We start from the raw sequence: 17,044 nt of genomic DNA, 5'->3' as shown, positions 1-17,044 counted from the left end.
CTTGAGCAGTGATCACTGTGTCCCAGCCTCCAACTCTGATGGAAACCTCCTATGCAACCACAGCCTACCCCTGCCAGAAGACAAGAAATCCACAGATCTCCCCACCTCTCTGTATCACGCCAGAATCAATTCTCAGGGTCTACCCTAGTGCTACAAAAAAAGAACAGACGCTGGTTCTCTCTCCCACCTGCCCACATCTCATGAGGATCCCCCTTTCCTTTATATTTCAACTCTGTGTCCCAGCCCCAAACTCCTAAAGACCACCTACTCAGCTAGAGAAAACACCTGCCCGAAAACCATTCTCCATCCCTAGCAAGCATTCCTCCAGGAATGCCTAAGATGAGGAAACAAATAAAACAAGGAACACTTAAAACAACACACTCAGCAAAACTAGAGAGGAAGCAGAAACGAAGGAACAAAATTCCCATCAAAACAAGACAAACCCAGAAATAAACATTTAGACCTAAAATTACACCAAGTACATATGACTAGATGCCAATAAAAGAATACAAACAATAACAGCCCCAAAATTATGTTTTCTTCAGAGCCCAGCTATCCTACCACAGTAGGTCCTAAATATTCAAACATAACTGAAGCACAATAAAAAGACGAAAAAATAAATAAGTAAATGAATAAATAAACAAACTATGTGAAGATGATAGAAGTCCTTAAAGAGTAAATAAATAAAACCCTAAAGAAATCATGGAAAACACAATAAACTAGAAGAAAGAAAGAAATTACACTAAAGACTGAAAAATCCAGGCCCATTTCCACCTTGTTTGGCGACTGACAGACATAATTGTACCTCCTAACTCAGGAGGTGGTTCCTGCATCTTTTGAAATTAATATAGCTCAATGCTATCCTGATGGGTGGTCAGGATATGCAAATGTACTTCTTCTCTTTCCATTGTAACTTTGTGGTCACCTAAGGAAGGGCAATCTTTAGCTTACTTGACCTAGAGTACCTTAGCTACCTAGGTAACAGATTTGATTTCTCACAGTGATAAAGCCATTGACTGTGTGAGTTATCCTTTTGTATCGTTAATGAAGTCTTTTGTTACCTTATTCCCCAGTTTACTTTGGATATAAAACCTATGGAAAAATAATAGGCGAATTTCAGGATTTCAGTCACTGGTAAGTTCTCCCAACACTTTCTATGTTTCCCAAATTTTGTTTATAAATGCTCTTACATTTAAAGGGGGATGTGATATAGATATGAATAATTTACATTGGTATAAATCTTGATTTATTGCTATAAATTTAAGGTCAATTTTGTTATATGTATATGTATTTCTGATCTTGATTAAGGTATTGTGATTGTGTAGCTCATTAAAAATGTAATGTATAATTAAGAAATATATGCTAATAGATAATCATCAATAATAGTCAAGTTTGTAGTCATGTTAGTTAGATTTTCTGGATGTGCATAGATATATTTCAGATAGGCATTCTTTATATCTTTCAAAAACTTCAGAATATGGCATTTAGATGTTTTAATTACTTAGGATTTTTCATGACAATGAGACAGGTGTGCTCCTGGCAGCACCAAGCTACTTCCTGAGAAAGATGGGCCTTGAAGATGCTCCTATGGAGTTGGTTAGCCATTTGAGCAAGAAACTGCTCTTCCCTGGACTGTTGCATTAACTGGACATAAAAAACCCACAGAGAGATGACTGCTAAACTTGCCTAAAAGTGAAATGATTCTTTGGGGTTCCTGTTTCATGAAAGAGTCTGTGAGACATTCTGCAGGATACAAAAGAAAGTGACCAAACTGTCTTTGAAATCTCCTGGTTTGTAAAAAAGTCTGTTGAATACTATGGGCCTGAAGGCCAAAGATGGATGCCCAAATAGTATAGAAGAACTTTGGGTAACTGTCCATGCAGCAAGATGTGTCTGTCATTTCTAGAGTTTTGGAAGTTGCTTATAATGTACTTCCTCTTTACTTAGGTAATATTATATACTTCTGGAGTCTTTGATGGAGTTGAAGAATAGATAGATAGTTATAGTTATAGCTTTCCTTAGTTATGATAAAAGATAAAGTAGATATAAATATTGTAACTGTAATTCTTTCTTGATAACTGTTTTGTTTTATTAATTTTACTATGTTAAAATTAAAGCCTTCGTTTTGTTTAAACAGAAAAGGGAAAATGGTGTAGGAGGTTCTTCTGTTTGTGTGTTGCTTTCATTGTTTAATATATAAAGAAACTGCTTTGGGCCTGATAGGACAGAACTTAGGTAGGTGGAGAAGATAGAACTGAATGCTAGGAAGAAGGGCAGAGGGAGAGACACCATGGATCTTCTGCCTGAGACAGACACCTGTCAGAATCTTGCCTGTAAGCCACAGTCACATGGCGATACACAGATTAATAAAAATAGGTTAAATTAAGATGTAAGAATTAGCCAATAAAAATCTATAGCTAATGGGCCACACAGTGTTTTGATGAATATAGTTTTTGTGTGGTTATTTCGGGGCTAAGCTAGCCAGGCAGCTGGGACAAAAAGCAAGCCCTCTCTCCTTTAACACAAAAGGTTTGATTTTCTTTTTGCATCTCACAGTATTGTAACTATTGTGTAAAACAATTTAAACTAAACAAAATATTAAATTCTTACTAATAGTAAGAATAATGCTTTGATGTTTATTCATTAATTATTGTGGACATTTTAAGGGCTACCTACTTAAGGCTTTGCCATGATATTACAGAAAATTAAGTTTATTTATTTTTAAAAAGCATACTTTATAGGGCTGGGGAAATGCCTGAGAGATTAAGAGCACTGGTTGATCTTCCAGACTTAAGTTGTTCCTCCTGAGTTCAATTCCCAGCAAACACATGGTGACTCACAACCATCTGTAATGAGACCGGCTGCCTTCTTCTGGACTGCAGGAATACATGCAGACAGAACAGTATATACATGATAAATAAATAAATCTTTTTTTTATAAATCATATTTTATGAATTAGATGTGGGTATAAATGAGTATAGCCCATATAGAGTTATATATTTGAATGTTTAATTCCTATTTGGTGTGGTATTTAGGACAAATTAGTATGTGCTGCCCAGTTGAAGGGGGAGCATCATGGGTGTGGGTAGCATTTGCTGTTTCAAAAGTCCATGCCCTCCCAGTCTTGCACGCTCACTGTGGATTAGGTATAAACTCTCACATACTGCTATAATGCTTTGCTTGCCTTCCTGCTATCATGCTTCCAGTTGGGATAGCCATCGACTAACCTACTGAAACTGCAAGCAAGTCCCAAATTAAATACTATCTTTTAAATGTGTCTCTTCACAGAAATAGAAGAGTAAACAATACTGTCAGTTGCTTATTAAATAACATTGTAATAATTTTGTGTAGCTTTAAACAGAAGAATAAAAAAGATTTTTCACTTTCTAATTTCTTTACAACCCCAACATCGTCATAGAAACGCAATCTGCTTTAGTGAATATTTTACAAAATTATTTGGAATTATATGTGAAATAAATTATTGACTTCATTTGCAAATAAGAGAAATTGACAGTTAAATATTCCTCACCTCGGTCAGTTTTATATCAAGCTCACAAAAGAAGAAGGTTTTTAGTCCTCCTGCCTCAGGTTTCTTTCCATCAGGCATGTGCTGTGCACAACAGCATATACTATTTTCCCTTTGATGCAGTTTTATTTAACTATGAAATCACTGAAATTTAGGATCCTATGATTAGACTCTTTTTGTACCTTCACTTTCAAACTTGACTTCCTAAAATAGTCTGCATTTTTAGCCTCATTTCTGAATCCCTCCTCCATCTTAACAGGGCTAGCAACTTCCTTTGTATTGATTTTCCATATCAAATTTAGTGTTCTGAGTTCCAACACTAAAACTTCTAGCATCTATGAAACATTTCCATTGAGGTAAGGTAACTTCCTTTTCTGTGGCTGAGAGACAGCAGTACACATCCTGAGTACAGTTGTACTCAGGTACAGCCTCTGTCAAAGCCTACTTACTGTCCTAAAAAAGTGAGCATATATTTCAATCTCTCCACTGTTAATTATACTTCTGATGCTCCTTTTTCTGTGTTCCTCTAACCTTCTATGCAATGGATGGTTGTAGGTACTTCCAGGGCAGGTTTCTGTCCTCTTTATTACAATTTTCAAGAATCGTGCTTACTACATATGGAGTGGTCAATAAGCATTAGCTGACAAACTTAGCAAACAATCTAAAAGTCTGCTATTGTGAGTGGAACAGATGTTATCAAAGCAAAACTTCTAAGATTATGCACAGGATCTAAATGATAGACAGCCTCATATCTGCTGTGTGTAAAGAATCCTATCTTGTTTCCACTTTGTAAGAATTCAGTGCTTCCACCATGATATCTGACTCTCGCCCTGGGGCCTGAAGTTTCATCACTTTTTAATGATAAGGAATTATAATAAAGTACATAATGAAGCCATATCGCATCTGACAAACTCTTGCTTACCTTATATTACTCCAGGCAAACTAAGCTTCTTTCTATCTTGACACGTATAAAGCACATCTCCTAACAGAATTTACCGTCCTCACTGCATGAAAAGCTCTTGTACCACATATTCACATGAGTGATACTTTGTTTTTGGTATAAAATGCCCCACACCTAAAGGTTTGTATCCTGGCTAGTGTTTATTATCAACTTCACACAACTTAGAGTCACCTGAGAAGAGGGAAGATAAACTAAAGAATTGCCCTCATGGTATTTGCCTGTATGCTAGGCATGTCTGTGATTGTCTTGATTGCCAGTTAATGCCTGAGGACCTAGCCTAGTGAGGGTGGTACAATCCCTTAGCAGGTAGTTCTGCACTATATAAGAAAGCTTTCTGAGTATGAGCCAAATAGAAAGCCGGTAAAAAGTATTCTTCCATGGTATCTGTATCAATTACTGTCTTGAGATCTAGTCCTGACTTCTATGTGTGATGAGCTATAACCTGAAAACACAAGTCTTTTCCATCCCCAATTTGCTTTTGGTCATAATATTTTATCCCAGCAACAAAAAAGCAAATCAGGTGGTATTCAAGGCTGTGGAAATCTAGGGAGTTGGGAGGACGACGTCAAAGTTTATTCCTGGTTCTTGGCTATGTGTTCCTCTCCAATTCATATCTTCCATGGGGTAAGCAATGTCAATAAAACACTGATAATACCATATTATTATCTTTCACCTCAGACTCAAGCAATAGATGTGGCTAAAATGTTTAAAAGCTCTCAGCCCAAGTAATCTTCTTTCTTTGGAGGTATGTGTGGAGACTCAAAAATATGAGCCTATTTCTACCTTGTTTGAAGGCCAGGAAGTTAGTTCAACTTGTTCAAAATTGTTAACAATAAGTATGGATACATACCCTGACCTAGGATGTGTTTATTGGTATTTTGGGCATTAAGATGGCCCATAAAGGTATATTCTTTCCACCCTGGTCGAAGATGACAGTATTCAAGCATATTTCCGCTCTTCTTTTGAATTAGGAGGTTTGACCTAGGGAGTGGCTGCCTTCAGGATACTTGGTCTAGGGTGGGTTCACAGCCTAAACAACAGAATGCTTTCCTCCTGAGTTAATGGCTTGATGTCTCAAAGTTTTGAAACATGTAACTGGTCTAATTGCATCTCGTTAAATCAGTCTTTTGCCTCTGCCTTTTTGTTTTGGGATATAAAAGTATAAGAGAAATTAAGTGCAGGCTATTTCAGTATTCACTGGAGCTCCTTCCCAGTACTATCCTAATTCTGTTTTATTATTTTTCCTGGTGTCTTTGTTCTCTTTACTTATTTTTCTAATCCCCATTCCCCTACCCTGGTAAGTGACATCCTTGTTGAAATTGGTCCCTGACAGTTATTTCACTCAAGTGTTAGTCACAGTTAAATAAGACAAAAAGACAACAACGAAAACTTAACACAATTTGCTGTCTTTTTTTGTTCGTGTTACCTCTTAAGCAACAAATTTTACAAGTGAGGTATTTGAACTCATAATGAAATATTATCCCAATCAATCACCCATCCTGAATGGCTTTTCTTTTTTATATGGTAATTACAACTGCCTAAAATTATGCAAGTATGTAAAATAACCTCTACTATGACATGTTTCACAATGGCTGACACTTGCTTCACGAGTGTAGAAACTTTCTTCAGTTCCAAAAGCATGTGTTACTTGAATGAAAGACATGGCAGTAGACTTAATCCCCCAAACTTCTCAATTCCATAAAGAATAAAAATGGTAGAGTCAAATGAAACTCACAAAGTAAACTAAATTTAATAAATATGTAACAACCAAAATTATTTTAAAGTGTGAAAGATAGCCAAGTATAAATAAAAAACAAAAAAAGTAGATCATGCAAATGAACCGTCATTCAATTCTTTTACTGGTAGGCACAGAGCAGGGCGGGAGGCACAAAATTTTGGATTATGGTATTATGACTGAAATGTTTAAAGTTCGGCATTAGGCAGTTTTAAATAATAGCACGGGCGCGCGCAGAGAAGAACAAGCCTTGGGTTGTCTGATGAAGGAACACGGAACGAGCAGGAAATATGGAACTGAGTCAAGACTGGAGCCCTGAGTAGTGCTCAGGGAGCAGAATATTGGGAGTTTTAGGTGAGATTTGGGAAGAAGAGTGAGAAAACAAAAATAAAAACTGAATGTAAAGTCATGTACCATGAAACTAGACATTTTACAGAAAGTAGTTATATTTGCCATCTTTGAGTTCATTTCTCTTGGTATGCTCTAGTAATATTACCACATATATCATTAACATTAACATGCATCCAAATAAATACGCCAAAGCACTGCTAGGATCTATCAAAGCTTGATTCATGTAAGAACCTACTAATAGACTTATGACTTAAGCAGTTTTCAAATAACATCTTTAAATGAAGGTGGCATATGATAATAACTGCGTTTAGAGTTGGGAAACAAGACTATAGAATGTAGATGAATTCTGTAATATCATACTACACCGTATTTTATCTACTCAAAAATGTTTTAGCATGAAGAATACTAGAAAAAAACTGTTATTACTAATAAGCCTATCATCTTGCTTCGTATTTACTGCATGCCAAATACATCATACCTGTGGGTCTCTGTAAGTTTTTTTGTACTAAAATCCTCCTCAGAGTGCCATCCATGGCTGCTTCTTCTATATGGGAGTGGTCCCCAATTACAGTCCAGTACATCATCCTGCAGAGAGTAGGTCAGGAGATTAGCTTGGAAACTGCTGTAAAAACTGCTGTCTTCCTTTACCAGTGTCTAATCAGATCACACGTGTCAAGTGATCCAGTCCCTTCATTAAGCATATTCCTGACTTAAATTGATGTTCAACTCCAACTGCCAATCTTGTAAAACAATATTGCAAATAAAACCTTACCCAAATGTCATTGTTGAGGTATTTTATTTAATGACATACATCATAGCTTATTATTTGTTGTATAAATTTTAGTTTTGAAAACCCCATAAAAACCTCAAGAGAAAACTATTTTAAAAGCTTGTAGTCATCTTATACTGACATATGATTTAATAAATAGAGATGATACAAAAACAAGTGGGTTATAAAAGTAAAATAATTGTTTAAATGGAAACAGACATAAAACTCGAAGGGGGACATGGTGGGCAAGGGGCTTTGAAAGAGTCATAGTGGTGAATAGGGTGACAATATGATCAAAATACTTTATATACATGTTGTAAAAAATTCTCAGAGGAGGTGGAGGGAGCTGGGAAGACTGGTGGGAGGGAAAACTGAGGCTGGATGTATGATATGAGAGAAAAATCTTTTTTCAATATTTTTTTTAAAAAAATATTGAAGTCATTAGAATGATCCAGAAAACAGTACTTCTTTCTCTCTCTTTTCTTTTTTCAGATAGGAAAGCCCAGGCTAGCCCTCAAGCTCATTACAGAGCTGAGGCTGGTCTCGAACTCCATATCCTTCTGTCTCCAAATGTTGAAATTACAGGCAGAACTAAGTATTTTTGCAAAAAAAAATTGTCTTTTCATTTACTGGATAAGATTTTCTACAATTCTAGTGTTTGGAGTTCTTTTTAGGTATTTAACACTTTCATTTAATGTTTCTTTTCAACATTGCATGGATAGCTTTTCATTTTTTAACACAGAAAGGACATCTTCAGATTAAATAATAAAAATGTAAAGAGACTGATATATGAGTATGTCTTTACATATTGTTTTCCTTAAGCTCTAAGCATTATATTTAATATTTTTAAAGTCTAGAAAATCCAATTGATGTTTAATAATGGTAATCATGTGTTCAGCATTTCAGTTCCACTGTTTTCTAAGCCAAACAAATAAACATATGAGACAAAAGAGAGATAGTCACAAATATATTAATTGCATAATATAGAAAACATTTATGAAAATATTATGTGTCAATATCTGAGAAAAAAGTTATGATAAACATGATGGAAATATTTGGTATTAGAGAAATTTTCAACACTGAATAAAAATGCAGAACAAAATCTATAAATGTGGATATCCATATTCTATTGAAAAACAGAAACACCAAACATCAACCTACCCTCTTTTAGGATTTACAGCAATAGCATAGGGCTCGCCAGCCATATTTGTCAACAGTCTGGTGCAGTTGGGGCCATTGAGCTGTCCTACATTGATGGAGTACCTCAGGCTAGTCCAATGAGTAGTATAGTAGCTAAACCAGTGCATTCTAGAGTGATCAGTCCAATAAATATTTCCTGCAACCCAGTCAACTGCAATGTCTCGAGGCCTTTTAAATTCAGGACACTAGGAGAAAAAAAGAAAAGCAATATATCACAGTATTCTCCCGGGGAAATGAGTATCATTAGGAAGGAGGAATGATAAGAAATATTCTAGGTATTATTGCATGATTTTGTTTTCCATCATTACAGAGTCAATCTATCCATTGAAGAAGAGCAATACCTTATATTCCTAACTTTTGTTTAATGTCATGTCTGAAATTTACCCATATCCTCTAGTATTTCATTTACCAATGGTCTTATTAATAGATGCAATTTATGAATATATACTGATTTGGTTCTTAATATTCAGTCAATTCTGTCCACTTATGCTGTTTACAAGTTTAGGTCATTGCAATTAACATGATGTATATCTTTGTACATGGTAATTAGAGTATACACACTCATTTTTTTAAAAAACAATATTTTCAGGAATATAAAGGTTTAATTTAAATTATACACATATGCTCACCTTGAATAAATTGTGCTTTAAATCATTTTAAAAGTCTTTAACTAATATACATTTCAGCAATGTGGAAGCAAAAATTTCTCTGGATATCTGCCACATACAATTGGCTTTACAATTGGAAAAACAAGTAGTCTAGACAGATACATTAACATAGCATAAACTTTTCAGCATGTTGTCAGGAAAGCTGAAATATCTGTTTCAGAGCTTGACTATTTTAATTATTCTGTTTTCCAGAATTATCATGAGACAAAGGTAAAGGAATTCATATGAAGTGTTAGCAAAAATATATTTGTTGAACTCTTCAGTAACTTCATCACAATGAATGGAAATAATTAAGCAATTAACCTGACATGGTCAGGTTTATTGTGAATAACCAGAAGTAAGAAAGGATTCCCAGGGGTATTATATCAAGACAGAAGCAATTGTTTCAGGTGATGACCATTAGGATCTTGTCAGAGTGCGGAAATGTTATTTTAACGTATAGTCTTTTTCATGATTCAGTGAGGAACAGACAAGAGTGGTTCTCTCAAAAGAATACAAGGGATCAGAGATCAGTGATTCCAAGGCAGTCAGTGCCTGCTACTGACAACTAGTTCCTAGGAGAAAGGAAGATGCCTTTAATAAACCATGGAACCCAGAAGCACTTCCCAATATGGGAACAGGGATTCAGAAAGGGCAGAAAATATGCTAAGCAGGGCCTTGTTTGCTGAGTAACCAAGAGCAGCTATTTATCTTACTCTTTTTATTTTGGTATGAAGTTTCATGTTGCTCAGACTGACCTTGGATTTGATCGATAGCCCAAACTTTGAATTATAATTTTCCTGTCATAGTCTCCAAAATGACTAGGATTGCAGGCCTGAGCCACAAAGACCACTTGGAATATCCTAATGATTTCTAACATCAGAAATTTCATATTTTTTTGGATGCATAAAAATTATAACATTTAATAGTAATGCATGTCTCTAACAACAAATACTATATGTATATCCAATATGCTCAAAGTTTTACCATTTAAATGTCAAATGCTGAGATCAATGCTCTCTAGAAATCTTATATATTATTCATATGACAAATCATAGATAGCTAAGATATCAAGTTATTTTATATTATTCTCCAAACTTTTTTTAAAATTTAGCAGTAAAATTTTAACCGTATTTTTTGAGATTAGCAGAATTTAAAAGTAAATAAATATCAAATGGCATATACATTGCATGTCAGTGTAAATCATAAGCTTACAAAAATAAAAGACAGTGTGTTAAATTGCTATTCTATGCTGTTTCAAGCCTGGAATCGAGTACTATCATGTTTATAACGTCAGCAGAACAAACCTTTGTGGTGCAGGAAGTGTGATGATCCTTCTATAGCAAAGAAATATACTTTTCCTGTTGTCAGATTTAAACACAAACACTCAAATCCTTTTCTTAATTATATCAGGGTCAAAACTATGGTAATTTCATTTAAATTCTTTCTTTTAAAATTAGTCTTTTATGTTATTTTATTTACGAAAAAAAAGCTGTTTATTTTTCAATTTTTGTGTGTAACCCCAAGCTACAGATGACTGCAAAGCTCCATCCCTCACATTTTAGAGAACATTGCAGTTGGATTTAGTGGTAATTCTTCCAGGTTACAAGTGTATTGCAGATGCAACCAACATGACTTCTTTAAATACAAATCACATTGTTTCTGGTTTAAAGTACATGTCTATAAAAATAAAAGGGTTGGCATTCATTTTAACCACCAGGGATCCCAGCAGTGTGACATAAAAATCTCTACTGCCTTGCATTTGCCTGTTCGCTAAGGAGGTTGAACATGACCTTTAGTGTCTTTTGGCCATTTGAACTTTGAGATTCTATCTTTCACATGTCAGAATGGCTAAAATCAAAAACACCAATGACAGCCTATGCTGGAGAGGATGTGGAGTAAGGGGGACACTCATTCATTGCTGGTGGGAATGCAAACTTGTGCAACCACTTTGGAAATCAGTGTGGTGATTTCTTAGGAAATTGGGAATCAGCCTACCTCAGGATCCAGCAATACCACTCTTTGGAATATACCCAAGAGATGCCCAATCATACTGCAAAAGCATCTGGTCAACTATACATAGCAGCATTATTTGTAATAGCCAGAACATGGAAACAACCTACATGCCCCTCAATGGAAGAATGGATAAAGAAAGTGTGGAATATATACACATTAGAGTACTACTCAGCGGTAAAAAATAACGACATCTTGAATTTTGCATGCAAATGGATGGAAACAGAAAACACTATCCTGAGTAAGATAACCCAGACCCAAAAAAGATGAATATGGTATGTACTCACTCATTAGTGAACTCTAGCCATAAACAAAGGACATTAAACCTATAGTTCGCAAGCCTAGACAAGCCAAATAACAAGGTAAACCCAAAGAAAAACATATATAGATCCTCCTGGAAATTGGAAGAAAACAAGATTGCCGGGCAAAAGTTGGAAGCATGGGAGTGGGGTAAGTGTGGGGATGGGGTTGGGGGAAGGGGAGAGGAGGAGGGGGAAAGGGAGAAAGGAAAGACTGGGGAGAGCTTGGGGAAGTAGGAGGATGGAGATGGAGGAAGGGCGGATATAGGAGCAGGGAAGAAGATATCTACATTAAGAGAGCCATTTTAGGGTTGGCAAGAGACTTGGCTCTAGAGGGGATCCCAGGTGTCCACGGGGATGTCCCCAGCTTGGTACTTGGGCATCAGAGGAGAGGGTGCCTGAACTATCCTAGCCCCACTATCACACAGATGATTATCGCGAATATCACCACAGAATCTTCGTCTGGCGAAGAATGGAGATAGAGACAGAGATCCTCCTCTGAGCAATGGACTGAGCTCCCAAGGTCCAGTTGAAAGGCAGAAGGAGGGAAAGGACGAGCAAGGAAGTCAAGACCGCGAGGGGTTGGTCCACCCACTGAGACAGTGTGCCTGTTCTAATGGGATCTCACCAAATCTAGCTGAACTGGGACTGAACGAGCATGTGATCAAACTGGACTCTCTGATTGTGGTTGACAGTGGGGACTGACTGAGAAGCCATTGATAAAGGCACTTGGACTTGTTTCTACTGCATGTACTGGCTTTTTGGGACCCTAGTCTATTTGGATGCACAGCTTCCTAGGCCTGGATGTAGGGTGAAGGAACATGGACTTCCCACAAGGTAGGGTTCCCTGCCTTCTCTCAAGCAGGGAGGGGGAGGGAAGAGGGTGAGTGGGGGAGCAGGAGGGGAACGGTAGGAGGGGAGGAAGTATAAATTTTTGGATGTAAGAAAAACCAAAAAATTAAAAAAAAAACTCTACTGACTTGTTTGCTTCTGTTTTCTTTAAACTCCTTGATTGTCTGATGAAGTTTCTGACTGCTGCTTTAATTTCTGTGCTCCAGGAGGATTCATCTAGATAATTTTCACTTGAGAACATTCTCTGGGACCGGTGGACCATGTTTCTATGGGGCTCTTTTAGTCTTCCAGCCACTTGTGGATTTGTATTGGTATTGACTTCTGTTGCTGGTTCTATTACCTGGTTTCTAGATCAAGGAATGTGCCCATGCTTTCTTATACCTACAAAGCTTAATATTGTGTCAATGTTGGTGATGTTTATTTAATTCTGACTGAAATAGTGATCACATCAGTTGCAATATTAATTCTAGGGAAGGGATGGTAGAAAATTAAGAATTCAAGAAGATATTGATTCACAGCACTTAATCTTTGCTGATTTCAACGATGCAGGGTGATTTATTTACATAAGAAGGACAAGCAAGAAGATATTGCTCATCACTACTCATAAGGGCCTTTTTGGATTATCATGCAATTACATCTTTTCCTTTTGTTTTGAACCATCCCCACATTCTTTCTTGTTCTCTTTACAATTCATGGTCTCTTCATTCATTACTAGTACATCCATATATGCACATATATCACAAATATATTCCTTAACACTTAACTATAACCTGCACAATCCGTTTTTTGTGTAATATATATTAAATAACAATTTAATGTCCTCTTTCCTGGATAATATTATTTCTTCCACTTTCATCATTCTTTAGTTTCTTGTGTTAGGGCTTCATGGAAGTTCAAAGATTTTGAGTGATATCATCCAAGAAAAGTGACTAATACTAAATAGAGAAGAGAGACAAAGACAGAAGCTCCTGTTACAGCTAAAATTCTATCTGATTGAACAAAAAGATGAAACAACAGATTATGTATTCTGAGTCACAAAAACAGGAAAGAGAACAGCATGGAAATACAGAACAGTTCGTTATGAACCATGTAACCCTAAACAGACAGAGAGAAAAGCAAAACAAATCAAAGCATGTATAATATTAGAAAGAAATAGAACATAAAATTGTTCATTGGTTCTTAAAGTTAGATCAGCTAATAGGTCAATGCATCTGACAACACAGTGACATGTTCTGTTTGGAAGAGTGTGAGCAGATGACCATTCTGACAAACGAGGAGTTTTTTAATACAGGTGCACAAATTAGAAGACGTGTGCTGCCTGATTTCTTCACAAAAAATAAAAGGTCTCTATTCTGCTAAGATTTCTAAAAACACATAGAAGTTAAATACCCTGAGGCATCTTCCTATAAATACATTAGTCAACTGAATGGATTCATTAAACCTTGAAAAGAAATTGACAGCTTAATTTTAACAAAATTGGAAGTTTGTACTTTAAATATCAAATCCTGCACACTATATATTGTATGCTATCTGTCACAATTTTAGCTTCAGTACTAAAAATACTTTTCTGAACATATTTGTTGTAAAACAAAAAGAAAAAGGGCCTATAAAAGTGTTTAAGAAATTAAACTCTGGAAATCATGCCTTCTTTTTAAAAAAAATGTTATATTTGACTATATATTACAAGTGACCTGGTCTATAAACTCACCTAACACACTAAAACTTTCGACCTCATCCTACAGTCCGGTCAAGTCCGAGGCAACCAGATGAGAGGCTTGTCAGAGTTGGCTCACATCTGACATAGAACCACAAAAAGAAGTCTACATGCCCAAGCCTAACCGCAGAATCATCCAGTTTGCAAAGTGACAACAGTATGCCTCTCCTTACCCAAATTGACCAGGCTTATAGAAATGTTCTCAAGCCAGGCAGTGGTGGTGCACATCTTTAAGGCAAACACTCAAGGGGCAGAGACAGGGGAATCTCTGTGAGTTGGAGGCCAGCTTGGTTTACAACGCAAGTTCTAGAACAAGCTTCAAAGCTGCAGAGAAATCTTGTTTCAGATTCCACCCTCCAAAAACATGTTCTCAAATAAAAATGACCTAAATGGACATCAGGACACAGATCTTAGAGATACAATCATAAACTTCATCAAAGAATTGACGGAGTTTAAAGAAGACACATAGAACTAAATGAATTTAATGAGAACAGTAATAAAAGCCTGATTGATGTACTCCCAAAATTTACAAAGATATGTCTGAATGAAATGATGAAGGAAATCCAGTATTTTAAGGAGTGAATGTTGTAAAGAATTAAAAACATTGAAGAAAATTCAAGCTGAAATGGAGATGAAATTTAAAATTCCAATAATCTAATTAGAAAACTCACTAAAACCACTTATAAGTAAAATGAATTAAGTAAAAATTTAAATACCAGAATTTGAAGATAATGTAAAGTAATTAGACTGTACAAACTAAAATACCAAAAGAAATGCACATGCACATGTGCACACACATGGAATATGAAAGAACTTTTTGACAATATTAAAAAACAGTGTCTTCTAATTATAGGCATAAATAAAGAGAAGGTGTCTCATGCCAACAGGATAAGCTAGATATTAATCGATATAATTGAGAAAAACTTCCCCAAATTAAGGAAACCCATACCTAGACAGATATAAGAACTCAGAATGTCCATTATACAAAATCAGAAGATATTTCCAATAAAAATTATAGTTAAAATTTTAATTATACAGAAAAAAAGAAAGAATTTTAGAAACTGCATGAGCTAAAAAGCACAAGTTACACATAAAGAAAATCCCATCAGGCTAATAGTGGTATCTTTAGTGGTAAGTTTGAAAGCCAAAAAAGTCTGGAATAACCTTATTAATTTCATACGTGTCAAGCTAGAGTTCCATACCCTTCAAAGCTATTTGCCATAATTGGGTACACAGGCATTTCCCTATGACATAAACAGGATAGGATGATTAATGCCCATTAAACTATCATTACAGAGAATACTGGAGGAACAAATCAGACTGAAGAGGATAATCAGCCAAGAGACTATAACAGAAAATAACCTCAAATGAATCAAAGGCCTCAGTGTGAAATCTCAACAAGAAAAATGCTAGAAGAAAACTTAATAGTACTCTAACCAAGCAAGTGAAAGACTTGGATGACAAAATTTTCAAGTTATTGAAGAAAGAATTTGAGGAAGATATCAGAAGATAGGAAGGTCACCCATGATTATGGCTTGGCTGAAGTAACATTGCTAAAAAGGCCATCCTACCAAAAGAAATCTACAGATTCAGTGCAATCCTTATAAAAATTTCAAAACAATTCTTCATAGTTCTTGAATGGACAATTCTCAACCTCATAACACACACACACACACAAACAAAAAAAACCAATTTTGAACAATAAAAAAATCTGCTAGAGGTTTCATTGTTCCTGTTATCAAGTAATACTACAGAGTTGTAGTAATAAAAACAGCATGATATTAGCATATAAACAGACAAATTTATCAATGAAATTGAGTTGAAGACAGATCAAAATTCAACACATGATTGCTGATGTAAAGAAATCAGAAAAACACACGTGAAAAGAAATACAGGGTCTTTAGCAAGTGGTGCTAGACAAACTGGATACAGCATATATAAGAATCTAAATAGATCCATACCTAACACCCTGCACATGACTCCAAATGGATCAAGGCCTCAGTGTGAATCAGATACACCAAACCTGGGAGCGAATGAAGAAACTGGGGAATACTCTTGAAATCATTGGCATCAGAGGCGTATTTTAAAAGAGCACAATGTGTGGGTACTAATGTGATTAGCAAATGGCGCCTCATGAAACTTAAAAAGCTTCCATAAAACAAAGGACACTGTCATTTCGACAAAGCAGCATCCTGCAAAAATGAAAAAAAAAATCTTTACCGACTCCACATTTGATAGAGAGCTAATGTCCAAAATATATAAAGAACAAAGAAACTATAAAACAAAAAAAGTAAATAACCTAATACACAGGTCTTAGCAGTGAATTCTCAATAAAGGAAATTTGAATGGCTGAGAAATACTTAAAGTCAAGACCTGGAGGGGTGTGCCCACCCACTGAGACGGTGGGGCTGATCTAATGGGAGCTCACCAAATCCAGCTGGACTGGGACTGATGGAGCATGTGATCAAACTGGACTATCTGAATGTGTCGGACAAGGAGGGCTGAGTGAGAAGCCAAGGACAATGGCACTGGGTTTTGATCCTACTGCATGTACTGGCTTTGTGGGAGCCTAGTCTGTTTGGATGCTCACCTTCCTAGACCTGGATGGAGGGGGGAGGACCTTGGACTTCCCACAGGGCAGGGAACCCTGACTGCTCTCTGGACTGGAGAAGGAGGGAGACGGGGATGAGGGGGAGGAGGAGGGAAAAGGGAGGAGGTGGAAATTTTTAATTAAAAATAAATAAATAAAAAGAAAAAAAAAGAAGCGTTTCACATTCTTAGCCATCAGGATATTCTAATTTGGCGTGCCATCTTATACTTACATAGGTTAATAACTAGACTTAACTAAAAATTAAGAGTCCAGGAATCTCCCCCCAAAGAAGGAAATGAAATATATTATTATTATAAACAAAAAAAAAAACAGGAAACTAGAAATCAAGGATAAAATTGGGAGGTGAATGTATATGCAGAATAAAGG

At 36.0% G+C, this 17,044-nt stretch overlaps 1 protein-coding gene across 1 annotated transcript in view; it reads right to left on the bottom strand.

Moving 5' to 3' along the window:
• The window catches only part of Lrp1b (LDL receptor related protein 1B), a 1,720,116-nt gene that overhangs the window by 70,715 nt on the left and 1,632,357 nt on the right, over positions 1-17,044 (bottom strand). Inside the window, exons 78-79 of the mRNA XM_075985306.1 lie at positions 8,504-8,727; positions 7,052-7,158 (exon numbers count right to left, since the gene is read on the bottom strand). Of these exons, the coding sequence (XP_075841421.1) occupies positions 7,052-7,158; positions 8,504-8,727 (331 nt within the window). The remainder of the gene's footprint in view (positions 1-7,051; positions 7,159-8,503; positions 8,728-17,044) is intronic.

Source organism: Microtus pennsylvanicus, chromosome 9 (genome assembly GCF_037038515.1).
Source record: "Microtus pennsylvanicus isolate mMicPen1 chromosome 9, mMicPen1.hap1, whole genome shotgun sequence".
Taxonomy (NCBI): Eukaryota; Metazoa; Chordata; class Mammalia; order Rodentia; family Cricetidae; genus Microtus; species Microtus pennsylvanicus.
Note: the sequence above shows the minus strand (reverse complement) of the source record. Positions and strands in the feature narration are given on the sequence as shown.